The 22,873-nt window shown below is 36.6% G+C and overlaps 2 protein-coding genes across 6 annotated transcripts in view; one reads left to right on the forward strand and one right to left on the reverse strand.

Annotated features, from left to right (window-relative positions):
* VRK2 (vaccinia related kinase 2) overlaps positions 1–17,702 on the forward strand; it is a 99,158-nt gene extending 81,456 nt beyond the window's left edge. For 3 of the 4 annotated variants that reach the window (XM_018055273.1, XM_018055272.1, XM_018055274.1), the window contains 4 exons: positions 892–1,058; positions 4,573–4,671; positions 10,827–10,988; positions 17,087–17,463. In XM_018055273.1, coding sequence (XP_017910762.1) covers positions 892–1,058; positions 4,573–4,671; positions 10,827–10,988; positions 17,087–17,431 — 773 coding nt within the window. In that variant the 3' untranslated portion in view covers positions 17,432–17,463. Of the gene's footprint in view, positions 1–891; positions 1,059–4,572; positions 4,672–10,826; positions 10,989–15,757; positions 15,796–17,086 lie in introns of all 4 variants that reach the window. The other variant, XM_018055275.1, reaches the window with a different exon arrangement.
* FANCL (Fanconi anemia complementation group L) overlaps positions 16,986–22,873 on the reverse strand; it is an 89,564-nt gene continuing 83,676 nt past the window's right edge. For both annotated transcript variants that reach the window (XM_005686628.2, XM_013967673.2), the window contains 6 exons: positions 20,898–20,981; positions 20,401–20,446; positions 20,242–20,323; positions 19,278–19,394; positions 17,894–17,965; positions 16,986–17,535 (listed from right to left, as the gene is read on the reverse strand). In XM_005686628.2, coding sequence (XP_005686685.2) covers positions 17,500–17,535; positions 17,894–17,965; positions 19,278–19,394; positions 20,242–20,323; positions 20,401–20,446; positions 20,898–20,981 — 437 coding nt within the window. In that variant the 3' untranslated portion in view covers positions 16,986–17,499. The remainder of the gene's footprint in view (positions 17,536–17,893; positions 17,966–19,277; positions 19,395–20,241; positions 20,324–20,400; positions 20,447–20,897; positions 20,982–22,873) is intronic.

Consider the following 22,873-nt stretch of genomic DNA (forward strand, 5'->3'; position numbering starts at 1 on the left):
TTAGATAGTGTATGATATTATCACTTACTTGTATCTCAGACTGAACCTCTACCTGAAGCAAAAATGCAAACTACATTTGTTTTACAGTGGCTGTATTTGTCATTTTGGTTACGGATTCTGTTCGTGCTTAATGTATTTAAAAGTTTGTAGTTTGCAGCTTTTTTTCTTGTGGGGAGATTACTACACCATTCTGGGGAAGAGAAGAAATAAAAGATGGCAACTTCTCCTCCTTGTGCTCTAAATCAGAAAGATTATGCTGTGATTGCACTGGTCTAGATTGGTATGGGAGACCTGATATCGTCAAATTCTAAAGTCAGTCATGGCTAAAACCATAGAATTCAAGGTCATTTCTAAATGTATGTACTGTTGTAATCTCAAAGTCAAAGCCTTAATTAAAATTTTCAGTGATTTTTTTTTTTTCCTTTAAGGAGGTGTATAGTAAGTATTCCTAACTGAATTTTTAAAACTTCAAAAAAACTTATTTTTAACTGAATTTTGAAAACTTTAGGGAAAAAGTATGAAGCATGGCTAGTCCATTATTCATGTAATTCTTAGTAGTTGCACCCCATAAATTCAAATCACTAACTATAATTTTTAAATGGCTTCCTTTGATGAGTGAATTACAAACTGTATCAACACAGATATGTAAATAAAAGCCCACCTGTTTCTCCATCTTGTCAAATTTGTAGGTCACTGTATGTCAGTCAAGTTTGGATATCATTTAAAAAGTACTTTACATTGAGTTGTTCATTCTTAGTTTCTTCATAGAGGATGTATGTGTACACATGCACATTCTTGTGTAAGAGAAAAACAGCTGAGATTTTGAGAATATAGTAGTCTTGACTTTTGCCTATTATGAATGACATATTAAAAAAACTTAATACTTCACAGGTGAAATAGCCCAGTATTTGGTATGTGCTCATAATTTAGCATATGATGAAAAGCCAGACTATCAAATGCTCAAGAAAATTCTGAACCCAAGTGGAATACCTTTAGGACCACTGGAGTTTTGTACTAAAGGAGAGAGCTTAAGTATGCATGCTCCAAACAATCAAAAGGTAAGTAACATTTCCTGGAATCCAGTGATGACCTTCTGTGAAGCTCATCTACCAAATGAAGTTGTTTTAGGTGTCAGAATGAGTCTGACAGTCCTGTTTCTTACTTATAATTTCTAATTCCTTTATCCCATAACTGAGCTCCAAGAAATTTTCTTGAAGGTCTCTTTGACTTGTCTTTTAGAGAAAAATAGAACCTGTGTGCCCCGTTGTGTATTATTAAACAAATAAATCAGTCACTAATATCGTAGAGATAGGACTAGAGTAAGATATTAAAGGCTAATCCAACTTTATTCATGAAAAAATCTTTTTTTTTTTTTTCTGTTTTCCTTCAGATTTTCTTTAGTCATCCCTCTGCTTTTGCTTACTCGTTTGGCCATAATTTGGTGGTAATAATACTATTCTTAGATTTTACCAGGTCATTTGTATGTGCTGATGTTTCAATCTGTAAAAAAAATTTTTTAAATAAGTTATTTTTTAAAGTTTTGCCTTCCACTTTATCTTCCAACTGACTCCCTCACAGCAGCACTAAAAATTAAAAAAAGAATTAGAACTGGAAAGAACACGAAAGAATTAAAACTTGAAACATATTTTAAGAGGATGAGGGAAACCTGAGACTGCTATCAACATTACTGGACAGGCAGCTAGATGTTCAGCCCTGCCGTGACACTGCTCATATGCAAAAAAATATGGGGAGGGCTTTGTTTCCTGATGTATGTACATTGGGATAGGGTCAGGATGCTATTCATTTTTAATATTTCTTCTGAACTTTGGATCATCATAAGTGTTCACAAGCCAAGAATGCAAGATGCAAGCTAATGTGACTGATAGGCTGCTCGATGAATGGTGAGTCGAGTATCAGTGCACAGATGGTTCTGATTTGCTGAATTTTGTAGCTGCTGCAACTGAAGACATAAAATATCCTTCTAGTCATAAATTAGCTCTTTGGAAGCAAAACCTTGGCACCAGAGCTTTACAACCTTCAATTAGTAGGGAAAGAAGTATTTGAATGACTGTGGTATTGACATCTGTAGGCCTGCATAGTAATCATTCCTAATAGAAGAGAATATCTGTTTGAGGAGGTTTTGCATGGCTAATTAACTACCAGTGAGAATATGTAATTTTTTCATGATCTCCTGATTGTCACCTTTCTCTCATGATACAATTACATTTTATTGTAGCAAGTGCCTCACAAACCAATTGTCAGCACTATTTACGTATTGCAGAAGGCAGAACAAAAGTTCATGTTTAATAAAAAGCCACTGGATTTTGATCTTGGTAATTACTGAGACTTATTTTAACAGTTTTATTGACTTTGGGGTTTTTATCACTCTTGCAACAAAACAAAGAGCCATTTCCTTGACATAGTATTTCCCTTGCAATAATGGTCACCACTTAATCTACACTAATTTAAGTAGATTTTTTCCTTTTTTGTAGTTTTTCAGTTTCATAAACTTAATTGAAATATAAAAGAAGCCATTTAAAAAACTGATAGCTATATCCTCTGATATAAAATTCTAATTATTATCCACCAGAATTTTCAGTTTCATCAAATTCAATGGTTTGCTGTGAAACCATTTTTTATATGCAGAGATAGAACATAAAACATTTTTTTCCAATGAGCCTCAATCAAAAATATTGTATTTCCCTTTTTATTAGAGCATTTTGATTATGAGTAAAAAGAAAACATTAAGAATAATATGGATTCTTAAGACTTTAGTTAATTTCTGTTGGATCAGCCCCAGTATATAGACACTGAGATGAATCAGGATATACTTCATAGCAGATCAATATTTATTGAACATTGACTTTATTTCTCTAGTATTTTGAGAACAGTGGAAACAGTGGCTGACTTTATTTTTCTGAGCTCCAAAATCACTGCAGATGGTGATTGCAGCTATGAAATTAAAAGACGCTTACTCCTTGGAAGGAAAGATAAGACCAGCCTAGACAGCATATTAAAAAGCAGAGACATTACTTTGTCCACAAAGGTCCATCTAGTCAAGGCTATGGTTTATCCAGTGGTCATGTATGGATGTGAGAGTTGGACTATAAAGAAAGCTGAGTGCTGAAGAATTGATGCTTTAGAACTGTGGTGTTGTAGAAGACTCTTGAGGGTCCCTTGGACTGCAAGGAGATCCAGCCAGTCCATCCTAAAGCAGATCAGTCCTGGGTGTTCATTGGAGGCACTGATGTTGAAGCTGAAAGTCCAGTACTTTGGGCACCTGATGCAAAGAGCTGACTCATTTGAAAAGACCCTGATGCTGGGAGGGATTGAGGGCAGGAGGAGAAGGAGATGACAGAGGATGAGATAGTTGGATGGTATCACTGACTCGATCGATATGTGTTTGGGTGGACTCCAGGAGTTGATGATAGACAGGGAGGACTGGCGTGCTGTGGTTTATGGGGTCACAAAGAATCAGACATGACTGAGCAATTGAACTGAACTGAACTGAATATATTTAATAATTATATATATAGATTCACCATATGTGACCACACCTGAAGTATCTTTTTATTTTTAAATTAAGTTTACAGATTTTGAAATGCTGCAAAACCTAGACTTGAAGATGATCAAAAACACAGTATGATAATATAAAATGTCTTGAACTCAATTCTCCTGAATGATCAAGTACAGGATAGTTTCCACAGTTCATTGCTTCCATAACAAAAATCATTTTTAAGTCCAGAATGAATATCAATCACATGGCCCAAAATTTCTCTCTTTTTAGACAGAATTCCCTTATTAGCAACTAATAACATTTCTTGTTTTCTATACATGGACCTAATTGTTTAACAGAATAAATAATGAACTCCAGACTTGTGCTTTTTGGACAAAGATTCTTGAAAAAAAGAAGTCAGTAGATCAAGAAACATATATAATTAGATAAACAAAATGTTTCTAATTCAGTCTTCAAATGAAAGTTATGAATATTTAATTTTTAAGTGTTATTTCCCTCAGCTTGCTTTGTGCCTTTTTTTTATTTTCTAAATATTTATTTTTGGCGGTGTCAGATCTTATTTGTGCCACAAGGAATCTTTGTGGGCTCTTCAGTAGGGCTGCGGGGTGTCTCTCAAGTTGTGTTGTGTGGGCTCCAGAGTGTGTGGACTCTGCAGCACGCAGGCTTTCTAGTTGAGGTACACAGGCTCAGTAGTTGCAGCATGTGGGCTTAGTTCCCCTGAAGACATGTGGGATGTTAGTTTCCTAACCAAGGCTCAGACCCACATTCCCTGCATTGGAAGGGGGAACTCTTAACCACTGGACGATCAGGGAGGTCCCAGATGTACCTTTAAATTTAGTAGTTATAACAAAAATGTTTTGGCTAGGTATTGGAAAATAGCATATCACCATAAGAATCTTAGAAACTTATAGCATCTTTTGGGGGAAAAAAAAAAGGAGGGAATGATTTTTCCAATACTAGGCATCATAAACTGTGCCCTGTAAACTGAGGTGCCTTCTTGAAATCCTCAAATACTATTAATGGAAATAACTAGAAGTAAACTTTTGTTTACTTAGGTCAGGAGGGGCGGCCCTGAGGAGATACCCCTCGTCCAAGGTAAGGAGCAGCAGCTGCACTTTGCTGGAGCAGCCGTGAAGAGATACCCAACATCCAAGGTAAGAGAAACGCAAGTAAGACAGTAAGTGTTGCGAGAAGGCATCAGAGGGCAGACACACTAAAACCATAATCACAGAAAACTAGCCAATCTGATCACACAGACCACAGCCTTGTCTAACTCAATGAAACTAAGCCACGCCCTGTGGGGCCACCCAAGACAGACGGGTCATGGTGGAGAGGTCTGACAGAATGTGGTTCACTGGAGAAGGGAATGGCAAACCACTTCAGTATTCTTGCCTTGAGAACCACATGAACAGTATGAAAAGGTAAAATGACAGGATACTGAAAGAAGAACTCCCCAGGTCGGTAAATGCCCAATATGCTGCCGGAGATCAGTGGAGAAATGACTCCAGAAAGAATGAAGGGATGGAGCCAAAGCAAAAACAATATCCATTTGTAGATGTGACTGGTGATAAAAGCAAGGTCTGATGCTATAAAGAGCAATATTGCATAGGAACCTGGAATGTTAGGTCCATGAATCAAGGCAAATTGGAAGTGGTCAAACAGATGTCAAGAGTGAACATCAACATTTTAGGAATCAGAGAACTAAAATGGACTGGAATGGGTGAATTTAACTTAGATGACCATTATATCTACTACTGTGGGCAGGAATCCGTTAGAAGAAATGGAGTAGCCATCGTGGTCAACAAAAGAGTCTGAAATGCAGGACTTGGATGCAATCTCAAAAATGACAGAATGATCTCTGTTTCTTTCCAAGGCAAACCATTCAATATCACGGTAATCCAAGCCTATGCCCCAGCCAGTAATGCTGAAGAAGCTGAAGTTGAACAGTTCTATGAAGACCTATAAGACCTTTTAGAACTAACACCCCCAAAAGATGTCCTTTTCATTATAGGGGACTGGAATGCAAAAGTAGGAAGTCAAGAAACACCTGGAGTAACAGGTAAATTTCGCCTTGGAGTACAGAATGAAGCAGGGCAAAGGCTAATAGACTTTTGCCAAGAGAATGCACTGCTCATAGAAAACACCCTCTTCCAACAACAGAAGAGAAGATTCTACATATGGGCATCACCAAATGGTCAATACCGAAATCAGATTGATTATATTCTTTGCAGCCAAAGATGGAGAAGCTCTACACAGTCAGCAAAAACAAGACCGGGAGCTGACTATGGTTCAGATCATAAACTCCTTATTGCCAAATTTAGACTTAAATTGAAAAAAGTAGGGAAAACCACTAGACCATTCAGGTATAACCTAAATCAAATCCCTTATGATTATACAGTGGAAGTGAGAAATAGATTTCAGGGACTAGAGCTGATAGACAGAGTGCCTGAAGAACTATGGATGGAGGTTCATGACACTGTACAGGGATTAAGACCATCCCAAAGAAAAAGAAATGCAAAAAAAGCAAAATGGTTGTCTGAGGAGGCCTTACAAATAGCTGTGAAAAGAGAGAAGCAAAAAGCAAAGGAGAAGGAAAGATATAAGCATCTGAATGCAGAGTTCCAAAGAATAGATAAGAGACAAGAAAGCCTTCCTCAGCAATGAATGCAAAGAAATAGAGGAAACAACAGAATGGGAAAGACTAGAGATCTCTTCAAGAAAATTAGAGATACCAAGGGAACATTTCATGCAAAGATGGGCTGGATAAATGACAGAAATAGTATGGACCTAACAGAAGCAGAAGATATGAAGAAGAGGTGGCAAGAAGACACAGAAGAACTATACAAAAAAGATCTTCACGACCAAGATAATCATGATGGTGTGATCACTCACCTACAGCGAGACATCCTGGAATGTGAAGTCAAGTGGGCCTTAGAAAGCATCACTATGAACAAAGCTAGGGGAGGTGATGGAATTCCAGTGGAGCTATTTAAACTCCTGAAAGATGATGCTGTGAAAGTGCTGCACTCAATATGCCAGCAAATTTGGAAAACTCAGCAGTGGCCACAGGCCTGGAAAAGGTCAGTTTTCATCCCAGTCCCAAACAAACGCAATGCCAAAGAATGCTCAAACTACCGCACAGTTGCACTCATCTCACATGCTAGTAAAGTAATACTCAAAATTCTCCAAGCCAGGCTTCAGCAATATGTGAACCGTAAACTTCCAGATGTTTAAGCTGGTTTTAGAAAAGGCAGAGGAACCAGAGATCAAATTGCCAACATCTGCTGGATCATGGAAAAAGCAAGAGAGTTCCAGAAAAACAGCTATTTCTGCTTTCTTGACTACTCCAGAGCCTTTGACTGTGTGGATCACAATAAACTATGGAAAGTTCTGAAAGAGATGGGAATACCAGACCACCTGACCTGTCTCTTGAGAAACCTGTATGCAGGTCAGGAAGCAACAGTTAGAACTGGGCATGGAACAACAGACTGGTTCCAAATAGGAAAAGGAGTACGTCAAGGCTGTGTATTGTCATCCTGCTTATTTAACTTATACGCAGAGTACATCATGAGAAATGCTGGGCTGGAAGAAGCACAAGCTGGAATCAAGATTTTTAGGAGAAATATCAATAACCTCATATATGCAGATGACACCACCCTTATGGCAGAAAGTGAAGAGGAACTAAAGAGCCTCTTGATGAAAGTGAAAGAGGAGAGTGAAAAAGTTGGCTTAAAGCTCAACATTCAGAAAACGAAGATCATGGCATCTGGTCCCATCACTTAATGGCAAAAAGATGTGGAAACAGTGTGAGACTTTATTTTTTTGGGCTCCAAAATCACTGCAGATGGTGACTGTAGCCATGAAATTAAAAGACGCTTACTCCTTGGAAGAAAAGTTATGACTATCCTAGACAGCATATTGAAAAGCAGAGACATTACTTTGCCATCAAAGGTCCATCTAGTCATTTCAGTTCAGTTCAGTCGCTCAGTCATGTCCGACTCTTTGCGACCCCATGAATCGCAGCATGCCAGGCCTCCCTGTCCATCACCATCTCCCAGAGTTCACTCAGACTCACATCCATCGAGTCCATGATACCATCCAGCCATCTCATCCTCGGTCGTCTGCTTCTTCTCCTGCCCCCAAACCCTCCCAGCATCAGAGGCTTTTCCAATGAGTCAGCTCTTCGCATGAGGTGGCCAAAGTACTGGAGTTTCAGCTTTAGCATCATTCCTTCCAAAGAAATCCCAGGGTTGATCTCCTTCAGAATGGACTGGTTGGGTCTCCTTGCAGTCCAAGGGACTCTCAAGCGTCTTCTCCAACACCACAGTTCAAAAGCATCAATTCTTCGGTGCTCAGCCTTCTTCACAGTCCAACTCTCACACCCATAGATGACTACTGGAAAAACCATAGACTTGACTAGACAGACCTTAGTCGGCAAAGTAATGTCTGCTTTTGAATATGTTATCTAGGTTGGTCATAACTTTTCTTCCAAGGAGTAAGTAACTTTTCTTCCATCTAGTCAAGGCTATGGTTTTTCCACTGGTCGTGTATGGATGTAAGAGTAGGACTGTGAAGAAAGCTGAGCACTGAAGAATCGATGCTTTTGAACTGTGGTGTTGGAGAAGACTCTTGAGAGTCCCTTGGACTTCAAGGAGATTCAACCAGTCCATTCTAAGGGAGATCAGTCGTAGGTATTCATTGGAAGGACTGATGCTAAAGCTGAATCTCCAGTACTTTGGCCACCTCATGTGAAGAGTTGACTCATTGGAAAAGACTCTGATGCTGGGAGGGATTGGGGGCAGGAGGAGAAGGGGACGGCAGAGAATGAGATGGCTGGATGCCATCACCGAATCGATGGGCATGAATTTGGATAGACTCTGGGAGTTGGTGATAGACAGGGAGGCCTGGCGTGCTGTAATTCATGGGGTCGGAAAGAGTCAAACATGACTGAGCGACTGAACTGAACTGAAACTTTTCTTAAGGTGTTGGAGATACTGATATTTTGTCCTGAAAAGCAGGTCTTTGGCAGTATTTGCCTCAATCAAGGTGACAGTAGGCTAGCTGAAATTACTCTCTGGTAGTTGTGAAGAGACTAGAGTTGAATGAGAAGAATCTATCATCAGGGCCACCTCTTTATTTATGCCATCCATTGGGTTGTCATGTCCAGAATTCATTCAAGGAAATCATATTCTGTAAAAATGCTTATGGAGGCAGGGAATAGCTATAGGTCATAGTTTAAAATATTCAAGCTTTCCTATGTTTCAGGCAAGAAAAAGTTTGTTCCTTATTTCACCCTAAATCTGAGGTTTTGCATAGCAAATGTAGGGGTGAATAAATTATTATGGGTAGTAGTAATCTTTGTATTGACCTTAAAAATCTATAGATTTCTTTCTTGAGCTTTTTGTCCCAAAATAATTGTTAAACTTATCTTCATATTTATTTTCTGTGTGAGAAAAGGTAGCATATAAATTCTTAATTATAAGCATATTTTTGCTTATTGAATTTTAGAAGTATAAAGGTATTCCTTATTTTGTAAAACAATGTGAAGTGTCAATGGAAAATTAAATAAAAATTAGCTTATTTGAATAGCCACTTTCTGGAAAGTGACACACATTTGGATAGTGTCCTTCTATTTGATTATGAGATATCCAAAGTGTTTTCTATAATTAGTTTTATATCTTTGAGAAAAAGTTTTACTCTGTTCACAAGTAAGGATTAAACTTCATGATCCCACTTTGCTCTTACAATTTTAAGTTTCCCTAGAAATAGAAATTTTCCATAAACTGGATATTGTTTTATCAGCTAGAAGTGCTCACGGCAACACAGCTTGACCATCCAGCCAACTGACAGCAGATCCAGGAAGGCACTGTCTCTTCCAAGAGGCCTCACAGAGGACTGAATATTTTAGAACAAATTTTGTTTGTGCATCAGAGGCTTCTGGGTCCAAAACTGTCACATCTAAAGTGCCTAGCATACAAGAGGCACCAAAATCATCAATTAATATCTCAACTAATCCTTTATGTCACAGAACGCATTTCATGATGATTGGCAAGTCACCAGTTTATTAGGATAGAACTGTGTAGAGCAGCCTTGGGAAACCCTTTGTTTCACACTCGTGGTATGATGGGCATTTATTACCAAGACAACTTCAATGGAAAACTGGCTCATGAGGTGGTTACACATGAATTTTCCTAGGAGTTGGAGAGAGTTGAGTGATAGAAATAAAGAACCCCTGAGTGATCAGACAGCAATTCCAATTTTCAGGTTACTGAGAAGCAGTGGCTTTGCAACCCTTTGAGAACCTGGGATCCGAGAGGAGGGCTGAATAAAGAATGGTGTTGTGACAGCTTAAACCTAGCCACAAAACACCAGCATATTTTAAAGGGAAAGAGTGAACACATTTGGCAATAGAAGCTAAAAATTGAGACTACAAATTAAGGCTCTGCTTGCCCAGCCAATGTAATTCATTCTCTAGTTTGGCACTGGCTACTCCATTATTTCCCCTTGTACTGTTCCTATCTTCTGCCCCCTATTTAACCCATGAAAAAAAGGTGATGGCACTTTCAGCTGCTGTAAACATGAAGCTGCTGAACAAATACTTCACATAAGGATCATCACTGTGGCTTTCAATCTTCCAACAGTATTGTGGGAGCTGCCCTTCTATTTCCGTGTCTCCTTCAAGGTTATTGAGAGTCAGTCATCCCCCCAGATAACAGCATGGTGTGAAAAAGAAACCTTAGAGACAGCAAGCTTGTTATAGAATTTAACCTCTGATACTTTTACACAGAATTAGATGACATGGACTGTTATTCATCTGTTCAAAGGTTAAATTACCTGTATAAAAAAGTAAGCAATATCATAAGCTCCTTTTATATGTTCACATTAATTAGGCTCACTTCAGTGATAGGAAACTAAGATTCTAATTAATAAGAATTTAAACTGAAAAGATGTGCTGGATCCACTCCCAGCAAAGGTTAATAATGAATTCATGTGCAGTTTTTAAATGTGACAGTTTTCTATAAAAAATGCCGTTTTCAATAAGCAAGTTATCTGTAGAGATAATTTCTAAAGAGTGCACAACAGTGACACTAATTTTAATTGGTCTTGTCCTATTGATGAGAATAGGCCTGGATCTTGCCAACTACTCTATTTTTCTGTAACTTCCATTTGTTGGTTTACTCTTTATTTCTTCCTCTTTTCAAAGATTGGCAAGTATAGGCTTTTCAAGAATCTGGACATGAATGCAGTTTTCTTTTACAAATGTCAAAAGTTTTCACTGTGTATGTCATTACTTCCTGTGTGTCAACAGGTTGATTCACGAAAGGCTGCAGCAAAACAAGTCTATCAGGTGCAGGATCCGTTAGTAGGAAAAAAAGGCCACAGTGAGAGAAGCGCTGAGCCCCGTACACCAAGGAGAAAAGTGCAAGAGGAGGAGAAGCTGATTGGATTGTTTAACAGTGAAACAGTGCGGGTAAGAGGTGTTTTCTTGTTGTCTTCCTTAAGGTTACATTAGAATATGCCCTTTGGGAATAAAGACTTTTATTTTTTCCTGAGGACCAAGGTTGCACAGTTGCGCTAAAAAAGAAAGGACAGAAAATATCCTATCCGGCAGATAAAACCAAAGCAGCCAACACCAGTTATCACAGAAACAGAATGACAGTGAGCACCTTTGCCTGCAGATCTGATTCTTTCTTCAGCCTGAGAATGTAATGAAATGCACTTGAATTTGTTATGCTGTCTGTGACCCCAAGGGACTCACCGTATTCCACACTTTTACGTAGACTCCTCCAATGTCCAGCTCATCAACAGGTGTGAGAGTGTCCCTGTCACCGTGCTTGTATATACTATTCTTTATTATTTTTGGCTGCACTGGGTGGTCCTTGCTGAATGCAAGCTTTTTCTAGTGCAGTGAGTAGGGACTGCTCTCTAGTCCTGCTGAGCTGTGGGCTTCTCATTGTGGTGGCTTCTCTCATTGTGGTTCACAGGCTCTAGGGCACACGGGCTGTTTCCTCACGGCATGTGGAATCTTACTGGACCAGAGATTGAACCCCTGCATTGGCAGGCAGATTCTTAACCACTGGACCGCCAGAGAAGTCCAGTTGTATTTTTAAATGACATATTTTTTATATCATCCAATCATTTCTTTGGCTAGTGACTCACCTCTAGCAGATGACTCATTCAAGCAACAGCAAATCTTTCCTAATTTAACCTTTTTTGACAAGAGGCATACAAGGTATTTATATCTGCAGTCAAAACATTTTTTCCCAGAATACCCAACATTTTGTTATTTAAATAACATCATTTTCCCCAAATGACTTGAGGTAGTTTATAATATGAAACAAAATAATTCAATGCCCCCTCCTTCTATTTCTCCCCCACCCAAAGAAAGAAAAACAAATTGGTTAATCAGCCAACTGGGATATTAATTGCTAAAGTGAGCACTGAATTTGCCTCTGGACTTCTTGGCAGCCAAGGCAAAAATTAGAAGCATACTAGGTAGGCATTTCTCATGTAACCAGCAAGCATACAAGTTTATCGAGAGAGAGAGAGAGAGAGATGCTTTTTTAGTACTAATAGGAGTCTTTTGCATTTATTGTTATTAAAACAATGGTAGCATCATTTGTTTTCTGTTTTCTTTTTAAATTGATAATCTACTTCAAATGAACAGAAGTTCCCATTTGTAAAATTTTATAGTTTTATAGTTCCCATTTATAAAATTAAAGACAAATATTACTCAGTGACAAAATTTAGAGGTTCTTGAATGCTCTTTTTCAACCCTTAATGGGCACTGGTATCACTTGAGTATGTAGTAGAGAGGGATATAAAAATACTGATGCCCACATTCCAAGAAAAGAAATGGATTTGTTTTAATTGGGATGGTAATGCGATAGGTGTGTATAGATTTTATCACTCCTGAAAGTTCTTTGTTCCTTTTCTCAGTCAGTCCCCTTCCCTCAGGGACAACTTATATTCTGATTTTCGTCACTAAATTTAGTTTTGTTTAAATCTGGGTCTCCTGCATTGCAGGCAGATTGTTTGCCACCTGAGCAACCAGGGAAGCCCCTCACATACATGTAGTCGTATGGTATGCCCTCTTTTCTAGCTTCTTTCACTCAGCATGGTTTCTTGAAATTTCTCCATATTATTGCACCCACCAGTAATTTGTTCTTTTTCATGTTGAGTAATATTCCATTGTATAGTTACATCATAATTTGTATATACATTCTCCTGTTAGTGGGCACCTGGGCTTCCCCTGACCCTTCTTGTTGTTCAGTTGCTAAGTAGTGTCAGACTCTGACTCCATGGACTGCAGCACCCGAGGCTCCTCTGTCCTTCACTATCTCCCGGAGTTTGATCAAATTCATGTAACTGAATCGGTGATGCTATCTAACCATCTCATCCTCTGTGGCCCCCTTCTCCTCCTGCCCTCTTCCTGATCTTTCCCAGTATCAGGGACTTTTCCAATGAGTCAGTTCTTCGCATCAGGTGGCCAAAGTACTGGAGTTTCAGCTTCAGCATCAGTCCTTCCAGTGAACATTCAGGATTGATTTCTTTTAGGACTGACTGCTTTGATCTCCTTGCTGTCTAAGGGATTCTCAAGAGTCTTCTCCAGCACCATAGTTCAAAAGCATCAATTCTTTGGCACTCAGCCTTCTTTATGGTCCAACTCTCACATCCATACATGACTACTGAGAAAACCATAACTTAACTATGTTAGCAAAGTGATGTCTCTGCTTTTTAATATACTGTCTGAGTTTATCATAGTTTTCCTTGCAAGGAGCAAGCATCTTAATTTCATGGCCGCAGTCACTGACTGCAGTTATGACACAAGTCCTTCTATGGATATATTCTCTGTTTGTCCTGAGAAGTGGAATTGCTGGGTAACAGGAGAGATGTATGTTCAACATTATAAAAAGCTAACAGATACTTGCCATTTTATACTCCCACCAATAATGTATGCAAATTCCAGCCATTCCACATCCTCCTCCACACTATTTGGTGTTTGTAAGTCTTTCTAGCCATTATAGCATTGTGTGTATTAGTATCTCCTAGTGATTCCAGTTATCATTTACCTGATAACTAATCATCGTGAGCACCTTTTCCTGTGCTGACTAGCCACTCATATATCTTCTTGTGTGAAGTGCCCTTTCAAGTGTTTTTATCTTTTATTTGGATAATTGTTTTTAAGATGTAGGAATTCTCTACATATTCCACGTCCCCTGTTCAATATCTATATTGCAGAAATGTTCTCCTTGTGTGCATCCTGCCTATTTATTTAGGCTTTTATGAACAGAAACTTTTTGTTTTTATTTGAAATTCAGTCTATCAATTTGCCTGCTTGAAGATCACAAAGTTATTTTGATATCTTTTAGAAGGTCTATAGTTTTAGCTTTCATATTTGGGTCTATGAGCCATCTCAAATCAATTGGGTATAGTGTGAGTGACATAGAGGTTGACGTTCATTTTTTCAATGTTGTAAGCCAGTTATCCCCACACCATTTCTTTAATATTTATTTATTTGGCTGCACTGGGTCTTAGCTGTGGCATGTGGGATCATTTCCTGACCAGGGAGCAAACCCAGGCCTCCTGCTTTGGAAGCACAGGATCTTAGCCAGTGGGCCCACCAGGGAAGTCCTAGAGTAAATACTTAAAAAGATTTTTCTAATTTAATTTCTTTGGAGCCCTTTTCAGAAGTCAGCTGACTATATAAACATGGTTCTATTTCTAGACTCTCTTTTCGATCAGTTTATTTGTTTATCCTTAGTTCTGAAATCAGGTAGTCCTTCAGCCCCTTTCTTTTCTTCAAAGATGCCATGGCCATTTTAGATCATGGTCCCCTCCATTAAAAATTAAAGAATCATCTTGTCAATTTCCACTAAACAGCAGAGTCAGATTTTAATTGGGACTACACTGAATCTAAAGATCAGTCTAAAGGGAACTGAAATCCCAACAACATTGAATTCTCCAATGCAAGAACTTGACACATCTCTCCGTTTGTTTCTTTAAACAATATTTTTTAGTGTAGATAGCCTACACTGCTTCCGTTAAAATGATGTCTCAGTATTTCGGTTTTTAATCCTATTCTAAATGTCATTTTTCAAAAACTTCATATTCCAGTTATTTGTTGCTGGTATATAGAAATGAAATTGTAATGCCCTTGTGTCTTGAGATCTTCCTGCGATTCACTTCATTAGTTCTAGTAGTTCTTTTGTATCCTTAGGATTTTTTACATAATCAGCCATGTTTTCTGAAACTTTTCTTCCTAATGTACATGTCTTTCATTTCTTTCATGTCTTATTGCACCTGCTGGGACCTCTAATACTATATTGACTATTCAGTGTAGTGATGAGTGGGCATCCGTTTCATATTCCTCATTTTAGGGGGAAAGCATTCATTCTTTCACTGTTAAGTATGATGTTAGCTGTAGATTTTTCCTAAAGGCCCTTTATTATCAGGCTCAGGAAATTTCATTGTGTTTATAGTTTACTGAAGAATAAATTTTAGTCAGGAATGGGTATTGTTTTTTGGGATGTGTTCAGATCATATAATTTTTCATCTTTACTAGTATAATAAACTCCACTTAGTTACGATGTGTTGTCATACTGAATTCAATTTGCTGTTTTTCCATTATAGATTTTTATATTTCTGTTGATGAGAGATAGTGGTAATTTTTTGTTTCAGTATCCTTGTGTGATTTTGTTTTCCAGTCACTGTGCAAGTTACATTAGAGGGAAGTATCTATTTTCAGAAAATGTTTCAATAAGATTTGTCTTTCATGAATGAGAGTTTAGCAAGAACTCTATCTAAGTCTATAGTTTTGTTGTAAAATTTTAAATTATGAATTTACTCTCTGTCACATGATTATTAGATTTTCTTTTTCTTCTTATGTCAGTTTTGGTAACTGATCTGTCAAGGAATTTGTCCATTTCATTTAACTTGTCAAATCTGTCAGCACTGTGTAGTTCATAATATTCTTTTATACTTTTAACATCTTCAGTATCCTGGTAATGATAACTGAATTCATGTTGCTTTATAGTGACATGGTCCCCCCAGTCCCAAACCCTGGAAAGCACTGGTCTGTTTTGCATCACTGTAATGTTGTCATTTTGAGTATGTCAGTATAAACCAAATTATACACTTATGTAACTTCAGATTGGTTTTGTTTCTTTCCCTATAATGTCTGTGAGATCCATCCAAATTTTGCATCTATTGATAGCTCATTGTTTTTTTTATTGCTAGGTGGTATTCTGAGGTATGGATATAGTGTTGAAGAACAAGTGAGTTTCTTCCAGTTTTTTTGCCTTTTGCCATTTATGTCTAGTAGTTCTCAGTTAATTACTAAAAGCAATATTTTCTAGTAAGGAGGATGTGAGATGCTGCCTATTTGCTATCCCTTGCTTAATGCAAAGCAGTGGTGGTCAGTAGGGCTGTGTACCAATAAAACTTAACTCATAAACAGGCATTCAGTGAGCCACTTATCCAGTCCTACCATAGACTGTCTTTCCCAATCAGAGCTCTCAGGAAGACAGCTGAGGGTAAAATCCTTCTATGAGTGCTTTCCCATTTGACATCATCCGTTGTTGCTTAAGGAGAGACAAGGTATATAGGTCACACAGGAGAGGACTGTCTTGAAATTTCACTAGTCAACTTCTATTTTTACCTAGATGAGGACTAACTAGATCATTCATTTCTACATGTAAGTTAAGTTGTATGTAAATACAGTTTAAGTTAGCTTACCTGTGGCTCTTATCCTTTAGAAATATTATTTGATGGTATATTTCTTTGTGAAAGAAATGCTTTATTGGCCTACTGGAGTAACTATTAAATTAACTCATTTTGCCTTTTTAGTGAATCAAACTGACAAAACTTTAGGAAACTTTCATTCGTGTGACTTTCTTAGTTCTCAGGCAGCAGTTTGTAGTTATCTCAGTAATTTCTTAATGGAAAAGCTAAGAGCCTTCAAGACATCTCTTTGGGCATGGTAAAACTAACTTGTATAGACTGATTCCTTTTTGCATAGGAGGTTAGAGTGAGCATCTTTTCTCAGGTCAATTTCTGAACAAATAGATTTTTACCAGCTGTCTTCTTGAGGTCTGTTATGGGAAGATACTGGTGCTTGGGCAGGAAGCTACAGTGGACAGGCCACTGGCTGATACCATGCTATGTGGGTGCACAGTCCACAGGTACCATCATGCCCCATTGCTTCTAACATCTTTAATTATTACTGACCAAAAAAGCCTTCTAATGATGACTGTTCAGATTAAGCCTGTTTTTTTTCTTGCCAAAAAAATCATTATTTTCATATGCTATCCTATCTTTAGATTATAAATTATTTAAGAAATAGCCTACTTCTTTGTTTAAAAGATCCAGTCAAATTAACCAGATTGATTGTTTGATGCTTTGTAAATACTTAAAATCCAGAACCTAAAAATAACTTCTCAGGAAAAATAATAAAGCACATAAAAACTTGATCTTATGTAACACATTTTATTTAGCATTCTTAAAGAGTACACTAAAATACTTGGATAACTCAAACCTAACACATAATAAATATGTATTTTCTCATAGGAAAGCACAAGAAGAAGACAAAAATATTGTGAGTCTCAAGAATTTCAAAATGACGTAAAAAGTTCTCCACACGAATCCAGCTGTATACAATTCCCAAATTCATTTTATGAACCCCATCAAGATTTTACCAATCCAGATATGTTCAACAAGTCAAGCTCTCCATCTTGGTACACAAACACTTCTACAAATGGTATGGAGGTCACAGAATTAGACAGTTCTACAGGATTCTGGTTTACAGTGTCCCAGTTTACATTTAGCGAAGAGATAAAAGTAGATATATATTATTATGCCTTCACCATTATTTTTCTTTTGATATTAGTATGTCTTGCTTTATATTTTCTCTGAAGTTATCAAATAAAATCCTTTTCATAATTTAAGTTTCTAGCTCTTCACAGGAATGCTGCATTCTTATTTCAGGCTTTTCTCCCAGACATTTTCAAGGTAATTGGCTTATAGAAAGAGAGGAATGCTTTATATTAGAAATGGTGTAATGAATAGGTAAGAATAAATAAGATAAAATACTTAAGATTCAGATCATCTAGGAAAACTAGAAAAGGGGTTAACCTATTTTTGATCTAAAGAGAGATTTATAAATTAAAATATTAATAGAGGCAAATTTATCTTAGCAGTTTTTTTAAAACAAATTGACAAATGTTTCTAAAAGTTTTATATATACTGATATACTATCAAATTGTATACTATATGTACTATATATATAAATCTTCTATACTATATAAATAAATCTTCTAAAACACATTACTGGAAGCTAGGTACAGTTTTATGAAATGTGACAAATAAACTGCTTACCTTACTACAATACGGACATTCACCAAACATGATGTTAAAACTCTGTCTACTAGTCAGTAGTCCTCTCAACCACTGAAAATTGTGAACAGAGAAGAAAAGAGGAGGAATGTCAACATGATTACAGGTACTCCAAATATCATTCCATTCTTTTTGAGTACATTATATTTTTATGTCAGAAGATTTGCCTTCTTAATTTTCTTTTGCAAGAGTAAAGAGAAACATTTTCTGAGCCAATACCAAACTACTAAAATGCTGAAAAACAAGGGGAAACCAGGATGGATTTTAAGGTCTATACCACTGATTTATAATCAAATTACAGGCCCCTTTAAGGATCTGATAAAATGCATGCACCTTCTCTACCCTAGCACAGCTTGTACCCCAAAATAGTGTGTTCAAATCCATGGAGTTCACAGACCTAACCTAAATCCATGAATCACAAATTAAGAACTCCTGCTATAAAAGATACCATAGGCTCTTAAAATTTAGGTATTAATTCTGATCTTAATCACCAGTAGTGGGGTTAATTCTCAACCCATTAATTACAAGCAGGAGGCAACCCATTTTTAAAAATTAAATGAATTTTCATTATTACAAAAGAAAGCATATGTTCCCTTAAGAGTATCTCTATAATTAGACCTCATATTTTATGATTTTATATAAGGTGAATTGACATCCCTACCTAAATTCTCCGCTGTTAAACTGCAGATAGCATCAGCCACTAAACTAATCACAAAAATCATGAGGTGATTTTAAGGAAGTCTTTGAACAGTGAAAGCACTATACAATGACAGGTTGTTTTTGTAGACAGATGCACACATAGTTAATTATATGTCTGCTGTGCCCTAAGATAAATGCTAGAGAGCAAGTGACTGCAGACAGGAATGAAAGCAGACTTAACATATAATAAATAGTAAGGAAAGTGTCACTGACTAGGTGTTGTGAGATATTCGGATCACAAAATGCACTCTTGATATCAAAATTAGGATTATTACATTTATTCTATAGCCTGAAAAGTAACAGGTACTCTGTAGTACTAGCTCCATTTCACTTTATTGCCACCATTAGTCCTACTTGGTTGAGTCTACTTTGTGGTTACATGAAGTATTTACACAAAGATTCCAATGTTCCATCAGAATCTTTAATTTGCTATACATCAGTGAAAAATCCATGAATATAGTCTAGATACATGTCCCCCCTTCTTGGATACTTTAGAACATTTCTAAGTTCATCAGTAATCATGAAAAAATGAAACAGGGCATTTGGAATGAATGGTAAAGGAGCTAATGGCAAAAAAGGTGATCACTGTTGGCTAAACAGATTTTATTTTAGATTTCACATGTGTATTTCCTACGCTGTTAAGTCTTGCTGATATTTTTATTTTTACCTCATATAAGCATATATAATGGAAAGATTGGCCACACTGTGAATTATCACACACTTGATCAGGAATGGCACCATCAAGTTGATAGGCATAACAAATCCCACAATCCATAGAAAAATCCTTCAAAAGAAAAGAAATATTTGGGGATGGGTGGGAGGAAAAAAGAATACACAAGGTGAAGTAAAGAATGAATATGGTGTTAGATAATGTTAAATTTTTATAACATTTTTATAAAGGTAATTATATTGCTATGTTATAGAAAATACAGTCACATCACTGTTTAACACCTTAGAAAAGCTATTTGCAAGAGAAGGCTTCCTTTTTCATCCAGTAAATAATATACAGATATACTAAAAAACAGGTTCTGCTTCTGGCTCACTAGATGTTTGGGCTTAAGTAATTTTTCTAGTTTGTACATCAATATAATGCCATGATAGAATGCAAAAACAGGAATTGACATCAGTTTGTGATTATACTAAACTTCAAAAGTCTGTAACTAAAGGAAAAAGACAAAAACATCCCACCAATTTAGTAGTCCACGTTCGTCATAAATCAGTTCTATTATTTTTGCAGTGTAGTAGTATCTATTCAGTTTTAAAAAACTATACTGCTATCTTTCACAAAGACTTCTTTCAAACTAATTAGAACTTTATTTCAGTAAGCCATAAGTAGACAGTATAGAAAATCTAAACATCTCATTAGCTATGCTGGAACTTTCCCCCTATTTTTAATAATAAAGATGTCATTAATCACTTCACTGCTTGAAGACCATGAAAAAAGTACACTTGTAACACCAATCAAAGGTTAATAAGTTCTTTGATGCAACTGTTGCTTGCAGTTCAGAAGTCTGTTGTAATATTCTTCCAGTTCCTTCCCTCTCAGCCTCATTTTTCTCTGGTGCCTAAAAGAACATTTAAGTTTCATTATGCAATACCATTTGGAATATCAAAGCACTGATAAAACTTACAGATTTTTCCAGGATAGCACGAGCTGGAAAGTCAATTTCTAAAACATCTTTCAAATTTTGTAACAGACTGTTTTCTGGATCCCTGAAAGTATGAAAAAAAATTGTTATTAAATTTGTTTAATCATAGAAAAAAGTAAATTGTATTGCAAAGATACCTACCACAAATGTATGTTTCTGCTCAGCCTAATTCCCAGAGGTTTTACCACTTCAGATATTTTTTTAAAAAGAAAAAAAAAAAGTCAATTTAGGGCTTGCTGCTTTCATTTTTAAAGTCACATTTGGCACAGAATTTGTCTCTTTATTGAGCTATATAACTGATAACACTGTGTTATATATTTAGGTATACAGCATAATGATTTGGTATCTGTATTTTGCAAAATGATGATCACAAGTTTAATTAACATCTACCATCATACAGTTACAAAATTTGAAATATACATAGTATTTGTTAATTACAGGATTTTGTTTCCTAACTATCTGATTAGAAAATCTAAATCACATATATATATAAAGAAACACAGAAGTAGAGTTCACGATGAGACATTTTCATTTAAGATACTTACCATTGGTATATTAATACATTAGAATATTTAATTACAGTAGTGGACAAGGATTTTATGATTCTGTTAAAAACATTCAAACCTGAGATCTCATACCATGGTCAGCTCCAAGAAAACAGCACTCAGGAAGCATAGTGGGATGCCTGGGGTCTACCTCTATATTTATTGAAATGTTATTCCCTAGAATAAAAGAATATTAAAGCGTTTAGAAGTAGAATGGTTCATAAAAAAATATAAAGGAGTAATTTGGGTACTTAGTTCATTGTATATCCAAGGAAAGATTGTTTTATATGGTTTTTTACAAAAGTAAATACATTACTAATTCATAATTTAAAAGAAGTGAAGTAATTTTAAAACTTTGATCATGACTAAAGATTTGGGATCCTAAGTTTCAAAACACAGTGCCAATTCATAAGCTGTGTGTGTGCACCCAGTCGCTCAGTTCTGTCTGACTTTTTGCGACCCTCCCTGGAAGACCCTGCCGGGTTCCTCTGTCCATGGGATTTTCCAGGCAAGAACAGTGGGGTGGTTGCCATTTCCTCCTCCAGGGGATCTTTCCAACCCAGGGATTGAACCCACATCTCCTGCATTGGCAGGTGGATTCTTTACCACTGAGCCACCTGAATTCTGGTCAGAATTCCATTAAAGTTTGAATTACAATTTTCTATGGAGTGATAAAGATCTCTAATATAAAAAATTACAAGTTACAAACTGAAAAATACTCTAAATGACTTCTATAACTTTCTTGAAAAGAAGAACATAAAAGACTAAAAATACAATAAATGGTAAAAATAAATGTTTAAGATTTGAATTTTATACAAACATTGTTTCTCCATGTGAAGATTTCCTGTGTAGGGTAACAAAGGGTTCAATTAATATTAAATGTTTGGAAACTGTTCATTTAATATCAAAAACAACTAACAGTTCATGAAATCTAAGAAGTAAGCAATTCCTACTTGATACTACATTCTTTGATAAATTTTGACTATACTATAGTACAAATTTCAGAAATTTTATTGCTTTTATCGAAGGTACATATAGTGTAATTGTTTTGGAGAAGGCAACCGCACCCCACTCTAGCACTCTTGCCTGGAAAATCCCATGAACAGAGGAGCCTGGTGGGCCACAGTCCATGGGGTCGCTAAGAGTCGGACACGACTGAGCAACTTCACTTTCACTTTTCACTTTCACGGATTGGAGGAGATGGCAACCCACTCCAATGTTCTTGCCTGGAGAATCCCAGGGACGGGGGAGCCTCGTGGGCTGCCATCTATGGGGTCGCACAGAGTCGGACACAACTGAAGCGACTTAGCAGCAGCAGCAGCATAGTGTAATTGTTTAAGGTTAATTTGGGTTTCATTTTTATGGTAAAAATGTCTTGATAAATTCTATACACTGTAGCATAATCCTTTGGCTAAGGGTGGCAACAATATAAATACAATTATTACAGATCTGGCAAAAAGAAATCAAGTAAAATAAAAAATGAGTACAGTAATTCAGTAAGAAAAACAAAATTACAAAGGTAACTTATAATCTCACTGTTTGATGCATGTTTTACCACGAACACAAATTTCACATTAGCCTTTAGCAATATCTGCTAATGGCTGCAGAAACTTTCACCTAACAACAATGGTCATACTATCAAATCTTTTGATTAATTTGCTGAAAACTTGGTCCTAGAAAGGCAAACCAACGTCTGAAGAGAAAAAAAAAAAGGAGCTAAAACATAAATATATAAAGAAAGTGAATAAAACCAAGGTTGTTTATGCTGAATCATGAGAAATAAAGTAAAAAGTGTATTTAACCATAACCTGGAGAAATAATTATATAATGGGGCCATTAATACTATACTTTTTTGGAGACAATATTTTCATTTTAATATATACTTGTTCACAAATATACTGTAACTTGGTTAACTATTCTAAATTAAATACTGCTAAGACTTTTTCAGACTCAGTAAGTAACAGTACTATTTGTAGAACTGCTGCACTTCTCTCACTTCTCGTAGTAATGTGTCCCTTTCCCCAGCTAGATAATCTGTTATGCCTAGGTAGAAACTATGCAAACTGCTC

This window comes from Capra hircus, chromosome 11, assembly GCF_001704415.2.
Source record: "Capra hircus breed San Clemente chromosome 11, ASM170441v1, whole genome shotgun sequence".
Classification (NCBI taxonomy): Eukaryota; Metazoa; Chordata; class Mammalia; order Artiodactyla; family Bovidae; genus Capra; species Capra hircus.